Raw genomic sequence first — 14,265 nt, 5'->3', positions numbered from 1 at the left:
CAGCATGGCAGGCAGGGACAGCTGTGAGCATGGTTTGAGATTCAGCTGTGGATCAGCTGCAGGCTTCATGGCTGCCTTTGTGGAGATTTCAGGATAACCCAAAATCTATGTGTATAAATCCAAGGAAAGAGAATAATGTTTTCTGTTATAGCAACAGGCCTGACTTCTGGCTGTTTCACCTGTCAACACTCTCTACTAAGAGAAGAAATTGCAGCTGTTTCTGTATCACTATGGCAAACTCACAACAGTGCGATGTTGCTTTCTGACTGTGGAAGATGTGGATTGATGTGAATTGCTCCTTTCTAAGGAGTTCCACTTAATCTAAATTGGGACAGAATAAGACTACAGAGATACATGAACTGTGCTGAAAAGGAAAAGAGTTAGAAAGGGACTATGGAGGATGAGGTTGGTTGAGGAGATCCATGAGCAGTCTGTCACCTGTGTGTTTGACTTAATTGTATTCCACTAATTTCACCAGATCTCATGTGCTTATAATAACTAAAAGCTTATTCTATTATTGCAAAAAACACAAAAATACATTTAGTTGTTGGGATGAGCCTTACTTTTGGAAAGTAGGGCAGAGGAAAAAGGTTGTTTGACTCATGATTCTGTGTTTTTAGGTATATTAAGTCTTCTGAAGTGTTTTTCTAAGGTTAAAGAATGAATTGTGCTTTTTTTCTAATGTTTTTAAGGTAATGCCAGTCATCTGGAAGAACAGGGGAGACAAAAGGTAAAGTATGAGTGCAACTTTATCTTTTTTTTTTCTTTTTTCAATACCTATCATCATCTTTCTGACTGTTGCTTCCTCTGAGGCAGAAAGAAGGGGAAAAAATACGGCCTAAACTGTGCTAAACTTTGATTCTGCAAAGAATAAATGCAAAGCAAATGACTCAGCAATGTGACATTGCAGCTGCAAGATTACAGTACCTAACCAGGAAATAAAGGTTTCTCCGAGCAACGTTTGTTATTAGGTAGCATATCCTGTACGTAGATCGATTGTGGTTAGCACTTGTTCCTAGATGCTCTGCTGCTCTTTCAGAAACACAAGATTAAACTCTCCCTTGTGCTATAATGGTGCAAGGCGTGTGTAGCATTAAGGTTCTCCAGCTGGGGACTAAGGGGTGCATGGGGACTGTGGTGGCCCTTGACACAATTTGGATTTCACCTTTACGGAGTAGTGGTGGTCAGCTAGCCAAATGTGTCATAGTGATGAGAGAAACCCTAGCAAAGTCACCCTGGTGGGGTTGCTTTCATCTCTCTTTAAAGTACTAGATGTTAGACCATACCTGCAGTCAGGATGTAGGAGGATATTAATCATAGAATCGCCCAGGCTGGAAGAGACCTCCAAAGGTCATCTATTCCGACCTTCCCACAGTCAGCAGGGACACTCCCAACTAGACCAGGTTGCTCAGGGCTTCATCGAGCCTCACCTTGAATATCTCCAGGGATGGGGCCTCAACAACCTCCCTGGGCAACCTGTTCCAGTGCTCCACCACCCTCACATTAAACAATATTCCTATTGGTACCAAGCTGTCTCTTACGTTAAGTGAATAACATCACTCATATCCTTGCCCCAAATGCAACTCTCTTTCCCCCTCTTCAGTGGTTTCCTTGATCATGTGGGGATTTTGCCAGTTGCCAAGGACGCAGAATTGGTTCATTCTGCTTTTCCTGTTGCATATTGAAGGTGTAGCTTTTTGCTGTGTACATTGGGTGCCCCTTAGCATGTGAAGATGTGTGCAGTAACTGTCCTTATGACCTCCTCCAGATTAAGTATCCACTGTTTGCAGCGGTGGATATAACATGTTGTGTTCAGCACGTTTTATTGTTTGCTCAGGCTCAGTTTTGTGGCAATGAATAAGAAAACTGAGCAAAAAAAGTGTGAATTTAAAAATGCAGCTGCCCAGATCTGTGTTCCCATGTATTTCTAGCAGAGGTGTAATTGTTCTTTAAAATTGTTTTTAAGATAATAAGTTAATAAGAGCCTGGTACTGTGTGAGAATGGAGCCCATGAGATCTGCCCTTCCACGAGTTTCCTTATTAGATCTAAGTGATCAACCATATTTATTTGTTTATGTCAAAGGTTCTAAGAAGCTTCCAGTTTTCATGTGAGCAGGCGATGTTACCTGAGACCCCTCCACGTTCAGGTTTGTGTTTGATATTGTCCCTGTAAAAGCTTTCCTTCCCAAAATTATTTGAGAATGGGCCGAGGGAGAAATCAGTTGTTTGAGGGGATGCGCGTGTGGGATGTGACTGAAGTGAGGGTGGGCTCTATGAACTCCTTAGGTTTTTTTTTGTTCTATTCGTAATTACTTTTCTACCTTTGTTTCTTCAGCTGCAGTTGTGGCTATCCTGTCAGTGCCTATAGGATGCCACTGTCACTTAAATTATTCACGGCAGTGTTTTGTGACCTCTTCTTGCTTGATGGCTGAGCATGTCTGAGCATTTACTGAACATCTGAGTAAAGCTTCTCATACTCTCTGACTGATTTAAAACTGCCAGTTGAGGAGATCAGTGTAGACTTCTTACATACTAATCAGTTTTGCTATGTTTTAGTATACTGGTGAATGTCATTTTCTTTCTAGGTTACTGCTTTTTTTTAACCTAAAGTCTTTCACCTTTCTGCAGTTCATGCTCTGAGGCCAGCTGACATTAAAATGGTCACAGCAATAGGAAGTCTGCAAAGAGTAAGTACAAGCGGGAAGTGTGCTGAACGTGACCCATTTCCTCCATTCTGACTCTGCGATGAGGTGATGATGAAGTGAGCTGATAATGTAGTTTGGGGTCCCAGTTACTGCATTTAGGCCTTGAATCTTTCCACAAGCATCAAAGACTTCTGGTGAAAAATAACTGGAAATACCTGCTGTTCGGTGTTCCAGTATACCCTGAGTCTAAAAATAGCCAGCTGACTTCGTGCAGGAGGAAATGTGATCACAATGCTCTTGAAAAGAACCGTGATATTTGATTAGAGTGCTTGGATTTTCCTAACAATGAGCACGACATCGAATAACTGGAATGAGCAGCTGGGAAAATTCAAACTGGAAAAAAGTACAATTTTGTTCATCACCATTAGAAAAAATTACCGAGAAATGCAGTAGATTTTCCACCCTGTTGAGGTGTTTTCTGTAGAGGCTGGTTTCCTATCTAGAGGGCAGAAGCTCTGGAGTAATTACAAAAATATACTTCTGATGTATAAATCACTGGGTAAAGTTCTCCAGCCTCTTCTCAATCAGTCAGATTTGGATGATCTTTGCTTATCTTAATAGTTGAAAGCAAATATTTGAAATAGATTTGGGGTCCAACTAAAAGCATTTAACCACAATTCTCAAGCTCTGAGGAAGTGTAGAAGAGCACGTTGGGCAAAAATTGGTAGCCATTGCAGGGCTACAACTGCAGAGAAATTAAGGAGATTCTCCCTTATCACAAAATAACTTTCAAATTTGAGGCGGTATTTATCAAGACATAATATTTGTCCTTGGGATGAAAGCTTTCCATTAGAAAATCATCACTCCTGGACTCCTTGTGAGTACCTCTGTCTTTGGAAGAAAATTATTGTGTAAATGCTGAGGTGTTTCACCCGTATCAGGTGGATGGCCCTTTAGAGGAAGTCTTTTTTGTGCTAATGTCTTTGTTGCTTGTGGATGGTGCCATACAAAAACATATAAATGATCTTCTTTTAAGGAATGTCTACTTTCCTACCGCAAACATCTCTATCGCTGTCTCCTCCTCAGGCTCTTTGACATCAATGTCCTTCCTCTGTTTATGTTAAGGTTTTTTTTTAATCGACATCATATACATCATATATAAATGACTTCACGTCATGTCCCATATTGAAAAAGAGTAGATCCAGAGAAATCTGTTTTAGAACATGTCTTTTGCCTGAATTTGTGTTCAACTAGTCATGTTTTATTTTAAGCCATATGTAATAAATTCATTAATGAAAGCTGTAACTAAGAAAGGATTACCCAACTATGCAAATCCACTATAATAAAGAAAATTATTTAAATCTGTGAGTTACTGCAACACAATGGAGAATAGTAGGTAGAAAACAACATGACCTACATCAGGAGTGGGATATGGTAGGGGAACAGCATACGTAGAGCAGCTAGTGCACCCTGTGTTTAATGCTATTCTTATTTCTTGCTTGTTTACAGACACCAGGGTCTGGCATACATCATGAGGATTTACTCCAAAGGTAACAATGAATTGTTAGCATTGATAAGCATCATGATACTCATTTATACAGTATCACAGTGCAGGAATTAGACCCAAGCAATTCTTATTACTGTTTTCTTGAGAGGAGGAGAAAACCTATGTAAACTCTAAAGGATTTTGAGACACTGGATCCTTCCCAGACCTTAGTTAATAGAAATTCTATGTGCTTGTGCAAGATATGGATCTACCTTAGGGTTGCAATAACCTTAATTAAGAATCATTGCTACATGATGAATCCTAGGTAGTAAATATCATCATCCACTAGTTAGAAACCAGAAAGTGGAGATTTATCAAAGCAAAGAAAGAACCCAGGAGTCCTGATACCCTGTCCTCTGCTTGAATGATTCCCAGTGCTTCATGGACAAGGCTTACTCCATTTTCTTCTTTCATTCCCCTTTGGCAGATCAAAATCAGTGAGTGAACATATGGCTAAACCTTGTAGATGCAAGTCTGTGTAGCCTTTTTGAGTCATAGCATTCCAGATGAAGATTTGGCCCTGTACAAACAAACCTTGAAAGGATAATTTTTTTAAATGGTTGCACAAACATCTGTGTCCACTTGTATGCGGGTGCACACAGAGAGGTCCCTGCATTGCTTGTACATATGTATAAGCATATGCATAACAGAGAGAGTGTACAGAGACATAAAAAATTGAGATCCAAGACTCTGTTCTTGCTCAGCAGTAGCTGATGGCATGATGGTTTTGGGGAGAAAAAGGCCCCATTTTTAATTTCAGCAGCTGCTGTGAATAGGCACTCCGAGCTGTAGCATATCTAGTGAGAAACTGAGGATGTGCTGCAATATAATTTTTCTTTGAGAAACAGAATAACAGCAGCTTCCTGTTTTCTCTTCCCTTTCTATAGCACAGGAAAGAGCCTCCTTGAAGTAAGCGTGGAAACTTTAGCAGGTGCGTTGTGCTGTCACATTGAAACTTGAGCAAATTGACTGAATGGCAGGCTGGCAGGAGCTGCAGTGTTTGGCCAGGCTGCAGAGATGGTGCAGTAGAAGCACCCTGTAGGGGTGTAAGGGAACTCTGAGGGATGGTGCACTCAGGGGACATGAGTACAGCCAGGCTGGGTTATCTGTGCTGGTTTTAGAGAGACTGGCTGGGTAGACAAATAGTGGTGAAGTGCTGTAGACAGCTGTAAGAGTCCTACACATCCAATAGGGATTTTTAGGCTGCTACTACTATCCATGGCAGGGTCATGCTGGTGTTTGCTTGCTTCCCGTGTTAGCCCAGTGAAATCTTGTGTGGGTTTACCTGTCTGGTATTTTTTCCCCTGCTATGTGTTCAGGATTTACACTGGGGCTGCTGCAGATGCACCACATAGGCAAGTTCACCTATCAGCTGTCTCCACCAGGGTCTGAATGAAGCTTTGACTCACCTGAAGGGTGTTACAAGTAAAACCTTCAGGTCCACTGAAATGCTGAGTTCCCAGTAGCTTTATTTCTACTGCCTGTATTTAAATCTGCCTATGCTATTTGTGGCTGATATGAGAGATGGGGACAGAGGTTTCTGACCTGAGTCTGGAGGAAAACTTGGATGTCAAACCTTCACTTCAGAAGCTGAGGAGGAAAATCGGCAAGAATAGGTGCAGAGGGGCTTGGCATACTTGTCATGCCTGCCAAGAAATCCCCAGACTTCATGTTTTCTGGCTGGTTTAGTTCTGTTGTGTTTATAGTGAAACTGCAGAGTAGCAGTTCCTTGTTTGCTGAAACTGCCTAACCTGTATATGTCATTCAGCTCTCATTAGCAGTTTTAATCCTTCGGTCCTACACCAGCCTCCTCCATCTGGCACAAAGGGAGTGGCATCAGACAGTCAAGCCATGTAAGTCTGAGGGAGGTTTTGGCTGGGAAGTTACAGTTGGAAAGGTGGAAGAGGGAAGCCATTGATGCTGAAACACTTCACTTAACACAGAATATGTTCAGTACTGGCAGAGGCTGCAGAGATGCTCTGGGGACAGACCCTACTTCTGTGGCTCGTTTGTCACCTCTCAGAAGCAGACCAACGAAGTCCACTGTGTGCTTTGGGATCTGGAACACTTAACATCCAGCCTCCCTCTCTATAGCTGCAAAACAAATTTTGGGGCTCAAATAGATGAAAACAGCAGATGCGTGCCTAATTCTAAGTGCACATGTCTGAAAGTGAGATACTTGAATATGAGCTAATCACCCCAGGCTCTCTGTGTAGCACAGACAAATGTCTAATCTTAGCACATTTGGGATAGACAAGATTAATCACACCTGAAGACTCAAATGTTGTTTGATTTAGTGGTAAAAATCAGCCAAAGCTTTACCCTTACTGTTGCTTTCATAGTTTCTCTTTTCCTTTCTGCTTTTCAGAGACCTCCTGCATGAAGCTGAAGAAATAGTGAAGCTCATGAAAGAGAATCAGGTTTGTTTAAAGCATATGATGATTCAGAGTGTGGTGTTTAAGCAGAAAAAGGGAGACATGTGATGAAATACTTTAAACAGCACTCAAAAATCTGTTCAAAATAGAAAATACCTTTTCTTGAGACTTTCTGTTGTCAGTAAGAATCAATTCTGTACCTTTCAAGCACAGAGATTTGTTCTTGAAAGTATCCCGCTTGGTTTATGTTTGTCAGAGTGGCTGAAGAGCTTGGTAGGGAAGCCAATGTGTTTGTTTTCTATTGGCTAAGAACGTGAGACCTCTGTTAGCTACACTCTGTAACTGTGCCAGTGTTTCTGAGAAGCCAACCTGAAATAATAATTCTCAGTATTTGTCTCTTCAGTTTCCTCCTGGTCTTTAAGGATTATATTTTCAAAAAGGGCAGTAAAGACCTAGATACGCTTTGGCTGATGTCAGTGGTTGATGCTGGAGAGAGCTTGATTATCACTCATGGCTGAGTGCTTTGTAAATCCCATTCTGGAGTTTTACGCATTCGTTTTTCTTCTATTCTTAAGCCTGAGGCATGTTATTTTGTAAAATGGTCGTGACATAATGGGAAAACATAATTGCCAAGATGATTCTGCTGTTGCCTCTTTGCTCTACGGGGAGCCCCTTGGACTGTTTGTACATGGTTTTTAGCATACATTTTTGTGGAACTGAGTGGTTCTTACCAACGCTCTTTAGGATTGGCGAGAACTGCCTAATAAACATAGCACAGCTGAATGGGGCTTTAGCTGCCAGTTTTTTGCTTCAGTCTTCATCCCACTAGTGTGACCCAGTCACAGCAGTTCAGGAACATTAACCCTGTCAGCAGGTTGCAACAGTGATGGAAAAAAGCAGCATCAAGCTCTGTGCTAAGCTGTGCCTGCCCATCTTCTCCAATAGACTCCAATAGCAGCAGCAATTTCTGGCTCTAACCTGGGCTTTTTATAGGTGTGTGTTCAGCTTTAATTACAGCATTTTTCTGCCTAACCATCCATTAGCTGTCTCCTGTTGGGAAAAGCTGGATGGTTTGTCAAATGGAAGTGATCAGAGTGGCCAGGGTTGGGTCATGGCCTACTGCTTGGTATTCCTGATTTAAAGACATAGCAAATCTTGTGTGAGAAAAGAGACCCATTTGCTATTTTCCTATCATTCTATTCCTTTCAATTTCTTTTTTTCTCCCAGATGATAGACTTCCAAAATGACTGGAAACTGATCACAGTTTTTTTTAGTGCTGAAGACCCATGCTCTTCCTGTGCCTCCACAGAACCGGTAAGCTTTTCATGGGGTGGGTTAGCAGTCAAGGCAGGTGGTTAAGATACTTTCCCAAGCCCTGCTCTCTGCTATAGTGAACCAAAGCAGTAGGTGATTCTGTCCAGTGATGTAAACATGTGGCAAACTTTTTTCTGTATTTATAAATGTGTAATGAGTTTGTGATCCCAAGTTTGAGATGCCTTAGTAGAACAGCTCTTTTCCACCTTCATGTCTAAAGATATTTCTCTCCTTATCCCGGTCTTTTTCTTTTTTTTTTTTTTTTTTTGTTTTTCTTAATGGAGTTATGCAGTTGCTTTCCATTTATTGAAGTCTTTACCGATTTCCTTGCAGGCTGCTGTCTAATGAAGTCTTAAAACTTTTGAGCTGGGACTGGAACAGTTTTTCTTTTTTCTTTTGTGTCTGATCTGTCGGTACAATTTTGTTGAAGGGAAGTTAAATACCAGTATTTGTATCCATAGTGTTAATTTTTATCCATCCTGCTTTCTAGTGGGTTTCCTTAGAGTGTTGACTCCCGTTGGTCTAAATTGGCAATTAGAAGTGTGTGTGTTTAAAATGAAGACAGTAGGATTTCTGAACCAGAAGGGGTAGATATGTATGTGCTGCCTGTGGAAGAATCTGTCCTCCCACTATAACAAGGAATGCTGTGGGGACCTCAAAGGACTTTTGCTGATGTAATTTAAAAGTGAGATTTGGCTATTTTTTTTTGCCTTTTTTTTTTTTTTTTTTTTTTTTTTTTTTAGTATGTTAAATTGTCTAATTATAGGCAGTTAAATTACAAGACTAGTTCCATGGGTTTTTTTTTCCTTGGTGCCGGCTAAGGCTGAATCCAGAATATAGTGGCTGTTGGTAACACTTCTGTACAGAGCTCAACACACAGGGTTTGTGACTGTTGGCAAATTGATAACTTTGGGTTTTCTACTAGTTTTGATGCCATTTCTTATCTCATTTACAGAAGAACTGCTTGTTGGACAACCTGGAAAAACTTAAAACTGTCTTGGATTTTTTGTATAAAACAGTAAGATTTATTCCTCACCCTTGAATACCTGAATCCTTTGCTGATTTTTCTAGTAGATTTTTCCCATTCTGGACTAGGAATTGTACCTCTGTTCAGGTGACTTAGAATAGCAGTCTCATTGACTTCAATCCGCTGGCTTCATTCATTGTCAGCAAGTGTTTTAATCATGCTTTTAAGCTGATGCATACCAAGAGAAAGGATGGAGGGGTAACTGCTTTATTTTGCAACACAAGCTGATGTACCAGTCAGTCTTCATTTTTAATAGAAATCACTTTCAAAAAAAACCCACTAGAGTACATCTGTCTAGGTCTGAAAGTCATTCATGTTTAGCAGAGCTGCTTGTGAAAATAACTGATATCTAATTACTGGATGTATGGAGCTATCTAGGCTGTGTACAGGCTGCTAAGTACCTGGTGACGACTTTTGCAGACCAGGGAAAACACTCATTACAAATGCGTAATGGATCTTTTTTCCTATTATGTGTTCATTTTAAGATCTCAGCATTTCTAAAGGCTTCCTAGCTGGCTGAGCTAAGAATTATCTACTTCTCTAGGATACTTTCTGGGAAATGCTCTGCACTGAGTCAGTCTACTAATGAATAGTAGACTAGATGTGAATATATTGCTAGCAAAGCAGACTATTAACTGTTTATCAGAAGTACTTTAATATCATCTTCTAAGAATTTTTTTTTTTTTGCTGGATTGAAGGCCTAAAGGGTATTCTAAATGTGCTACAGTTCGGTTGCATCGGGCCACAACCACTTGTTTTTGTCAGACTGATTTCAACAAATGTTGTGTACAGGTGAAGTTCTGTCTACACATTCTCGTCAGATTCTCCTCGCTATTATTTCCAGAATCTGTTTATGTGCACTTGTAAAAGTGGAAATATCATTATGTAAATGGGAAGTTGCTTTCTGCTTGGGGGAGAGGTGAGGCAGCATCCATGACTGCTTATGCTGTTATACAGGATGTTTCATCACCAGTTTTGCATTGGTATGTTCCTACTAAAATGGTAGTTCCTAGTTCATTTGAGGTCGATTTAGTTGGCTGATGGCCACTTTGGTTATGTAAAATGAATTGCTGGGTCTCGGCAAGAAGTCACGGTCCCAGGTACTTGGTGAATGATGATCAACGTTATTCTAGATGGCAGGCATAGGAGTAAGGTTCAGGACAGAACTGGGAAAGGCTTAGATAATTCATTTTATGCAAGCAGAATCCCAGGCCAGAGGTAACGCATGTGGAGCTGTAGACGCAATTTACCATTATCATTACTTGCTGATCTTTAATTGCAAATACAACATGATTACTTTTTATTCTATGACTGCAGGTTCCCAAGGCCTTCGTAAATCTGGTGGATTCCACTGGGCTGACAACTTCCTCCCTTGCATGCCAAGATTACAATAACGCCAGGTAACATTCTTTCAAATCCTTGACACTGCCTCCCACTCCATTTTTAGATATGTACACATATTGACTTTATAACTGAGATAGTCTTCTAAATGGTTTTTCTGTCCTTAATACAAAAGTATGTCAAAGATTTTAGATCTCTTCTTTGTTCCTGATAAACTCTCTCCACAAAGCCTATTTTTACCAGGAAGAGTGGGTGCTTTTAATCCTACCAACTTGAATGCCTACGTTTAAATATTAAACACCATGGTTGTGGTGGATTGACCCTGACCAACAGCCACAGCCTCTCACTCACTTCCCCTTTACTACCCCACAGCAGGACAGGGGGGAGACTAGGAAGAACAAAAGCGACAAACCTCATGAGTTGAGATGAAAGCAGTTTAATAGATGAAACAAAAAGGGGGAGTGGGGGGGGTGATGAGTTACACAAAAGCATAACTCGCCATCTTCTGTAAGTGAAGTCCAGCCAGTCTCCAAGCAACAGTGACCTTGGATGCCAGAATGCCCCTCTTCTCCTTCCTCCACCTCAGTTTTTATTGCTCAGCACAATGCGACATGGTATGGAATATCCCCTTGGCCAGTTCAGGTCAGCTGTCCCATCTGTGTGCCCTCACAATCTCTTGCCCACCCCCAGTTTACTCTCTGGGTGGGTCAGAGCAGGGGAAAAAGAGAAAGCTTCAACGCTGTACAAACGCTGTTCAGCAACAGCCAAAGCATTGATGTGTTATCAACAGTTTTAGCCACAAATCCAAAGCACAGCACCATATGGGCTGCCATGAAGAAATTTAACTCTATCCCAGCCAGACCCAGTTCTGTGATTATGGTCGCAAGACTGCACAGTCTACCACCCCAGCTCTTTAGTCAGTGCTACTTCTGCCCTGCAACTCTCAAGTCAAAAACTCTGAAGGCTTTTTAAAAGTTTAACTTCTTAGGTACCCATATTCACAAAAGGAATAATTAGTCTTAAAGCACATTGTTAGGGTATGTGAAAGCTATTACTCAGGCACAGGATATGGTAAGATGGAGAACATCTAACTTGTCAATTCCTTATGGTGATGGCTTGCCTCAATGTTTTCATCCATCTCCCTTTCTCAGTATCTTTAACAAAAGTGTGAGTAGCTATGTCCCAATTTAGTATGGAGTAGGAGTGCACACATGGACAGTTATGATGGAGTAGTTTACAGCTGATGAGATTACGCTCCATCTTACTCCACAGTAATTTTTTTCCTGTGCCTGTGGCATAAGACACCATATGTACTAATATAGTCATCCTGAAGTGTTTCACAAGCTTTGCATGTATACAACTAGGGAGACATTCCATCAATCAAGTAAGGGGTCTGGCTGCTGCATAACCATGTGCTTAACAACAAGTATAAGCAGAGGAGAAGTTTTCCTCTTCAAAAGCAATTGCATGGAGCTTATTTCTCCTGCACAGGAACTGAGGGGAACAATGTGAGACAGGTGGATAAGAGGTGGAAAAGATGGCTTTCGGAATATGGGCTTTGCCATATATTGAAAGTTTATATTAAAAAACAAAATGAAATAGATCTAATTTTTCTTTCCTCTGAGGAATTTTTGTATTTCCTTCTCAACTTAAGGCAATTTACTTTTGTGTTGTCAGTGTGCTTTTATGTAGCTGTGTTCATCTGATTGAACGGTTCTACCAGTTTGCAAGCCTTGTACTTCAGTCTTTGGTAAACTCCTGGGTTCACTTCAGCCTCAGGCTCAGACTTTCTCCCAGATAATGGCCTCATAATTTGGCTACCTAGCCCTCATTTTGAACCGTGTTTTGAGAAAAAAACATAATCCTGTGTTTAAGAGGAGAATAGTGGCTGACACTCCCAGTCATGTGTCAGTACCTAACTTTAGGAATTGAAGTTTGGGACACAGAAGGGATTTAAAATTCTGTCATTTATTAGTTTCTTACTAATTAGAAGTGTTTTATACACTAAAAGTAGTGTGTGAACCACATTTTTAGGCATATTACTCTCATATATGAAGTTCTTCTGTTAGGCTTGGGTAAGATTCTGGTCCTGAGTTCATATTAATCTTGCTTACCACCAGCAATAAAAACACTTTAACAGAAAACTCCCATTTTATAGGTCTAGCTAGAGTTCTGTGAAAAGGAGAGAGAGTCTGATCCTGACAGGTGCTTACTGCTTATTTCTGCAAACCCCACAAAACAGGCATTTTCAACTGAGTATATCTTTGCTGCAACCAGAATAATCTTAAGTGTACCTTATATTGTTCCTGTTCCTGAAGCCTTGAGTTCTTCAGCTAGCTGAAGAAATACACAGTATGCATACCTTACCTTGCAGATCAGAAATTTGGCTGAGATCAGTTAGCTGCTTGGCTGGGCTGTAGCATATATAAGCTTTTGCAGCCTTGAGCTTCCATCTACCTTTCTAGATGGAGGTCTTGTTGCCAAATCCTAAGGCCAATACTTTAAGACAGAAGTTCCTGTGGAAGTATTCTGAGGGTGTTCAATTTTTCTATGTGACTACAGAAAGGGAAATATTTGAAAACTAGTGCAGCTGCTATTTTAAGCCTGATCATGCTCCTAGCTTGTGAGTTCCATGTAGCTTTCTCAATATATGCAACAATTTAATCTTCAATATGTGCTTGTCAGTGGCTTAGGAGAGTTCATGCTAGCTGTCTCATTTATTTGAAAGTTCATAATGTTTTTCATGATTTTCATTCTTTTCTGCAGCAATCCAGGCAGGAGTGAGTGCAATTGTGTTGGTGAACACTTCACATTAGATGATAACATATTGAGGTGGTCCTATCAGGTATGGCATTTCCTGGGTGCTTGGCTCTCATATTGCTAGACTTGTCTATTCATTTTTCCGATTGGACTGAAGTGAGGAGGTAAGGGAGGAATAGCAGTGAGGAAGTTGAGTAACAGCCTTTTTACCAGGTCTACAGCAGTCCTGACCCCATTTCTTAGATCAGGAACATTGGCGATAAGTTCTGTCTATACCTGAGTGATCTTAGGATCTTTTGAAGTTTCTAACGACTATATAGCTTTTGACAACCTAGGAATTGTCATATCCCATCAGAGAAATGATCTATCTTGTTCAGTAACCTACCACATGATTTAGAAGATGGAAACTTTCTTTTAAGACAAAGACATGCTGGAATTCCTAAAAATGATAGGGAGGCAATAAGCATGGTATTTCCTTGCCTTGCTAAGCTTGCTGCTCTTTCAAAGAAAAGTATGGTAAATCAGCATGGCTTTCTCACAGCTACAAGGAGTTTCCAATTATTGTGTAAGATGATTTCCTTAAATTACTGTCTTTGTTCTGGATTACAGAATTTGATTGTTGTGGTTTATTAGGCATGGGGATAATCTTAGTTCACTTTAAGACCTGACGAACTGCACATGCATTACACTCTTTACCTGATAATACTCATCTGATTAAATGGTTGTCTATTCAGGATGCTTGGGAAAAACTGTTGGAGTCCAAGAGGTATGATCAAAAGGATGACTTCACTGTTGTTCTTCAGCCTACTTTCCAAGAAAGAAATCTGCTGCTCAGATCAGTGAGTAAACTCGAGTTGCTCCATTCTTTCTGGACTGTATTTGCTGAGATTGAGTGCAATATTCATCTGGCTCTTTCCTGTCTAGGCTTGTGTGTAATGCCAGGAAACAAGGGTAGTCAGGTGCATGCAGAACACACCTCAGGATCAGAAACAGAGGTCCTGAGAGTGGGGCTTGCTCCAGACAGTGTCAGTCAGAGATCCTGTGTTTTGTGAATGCTATGTTACTTGGAGAAATAAAGTCATGGCACCTCAATAGATTAGGTCATGAGTGTCTGGAAGCTGTCAGTGCTGCTAATTTTCCATATCTTTGCAGTCATCAGATCATTCATCCCTGATTATGCTCATGTGTGTTTGGAAACAAAGGCAAAAAGAGGGTAATAAGAAGTATTTAAAAATGGTTTGGGGGGGGGGGGGGGGG

At 40.7% G+C, this 14,265-nt stretch overlaps 1 protein-coding gene across 1 annotated transcript in view; it reads left to right on the top strand.

The window, feature by feature from the left end:
* The first annotated feature begins 698 nt into the window (after window positions 1-698).
* PLB1 (phospholipase B1) overlaps window positions 699-14,265 on the top strand; it is a 76,901-nt gene continuing 63,334 nt past the window's right edge. The window contains exons 1-12 of the mRNA XM_014950457.1: window positions 699-730; window positions 2,084-2,147; window positions 2,629-2,687; window positions 4,155-4,195; window positions 5,079-5,122; window positions 5,960-6,044; window positions 6,560-6,611; window positions 7,794-7,880; window positions 8,836-8,898; window positions 10,225-10,307; window positions 13,015-13,093; window positions 13,743-13,847. Coding sequence (XP_014805943.1) covers window positions 2,120-2,147; window positions 2,629-2,687; window positions 4,155-4,195; window positions 5,079-5,122; window positions 5,960-6,044; window positions 6,560-6,611; window positions 7,794-7,880; window positions 8,836-8,898; window positions 10,225-10,307; window positions 13,015-13,093; window positions 13,743-13,847 — 726 coding nt within the window. The 5' untranslated portion in view covers window positions 699-730; window positions 2,084-2,119. The remainder of the gene's footprint in view (window positions 731-2,083; window positions 2,148-2,628; window positions 2,688-4,154; window positions 4,196-5,078; window positions 5,123-5,959; window positions 6,045-6,559; window positions 6,612-7,793; window positions 7,881-8,835; window positions 8,899-10,224; window positions 10,308-13,014; window positions 13,094-13,742; window positions 13,848-14,265) is intronic.

This window comes from Calidris pugnax, unplaced genomic scaffold, assembly GCF_001431845.1.
Source record: "Calidris pugnax isolate Ruff unplaced genomic scaffold, ASM143184v1 scaffold24, whole genome shotgun sequence".
Taxonomy (NCBI): Eukaryota; Metazoa; Chordata; class Aves; order Charadriiformes; family Scolopacidae; genus Calidris; species Calidris pugnax.
Note: the sequence above shows the minus strand (reverse complement) of the source record. Positions and strands in the feature narration are given on the sequence as shown.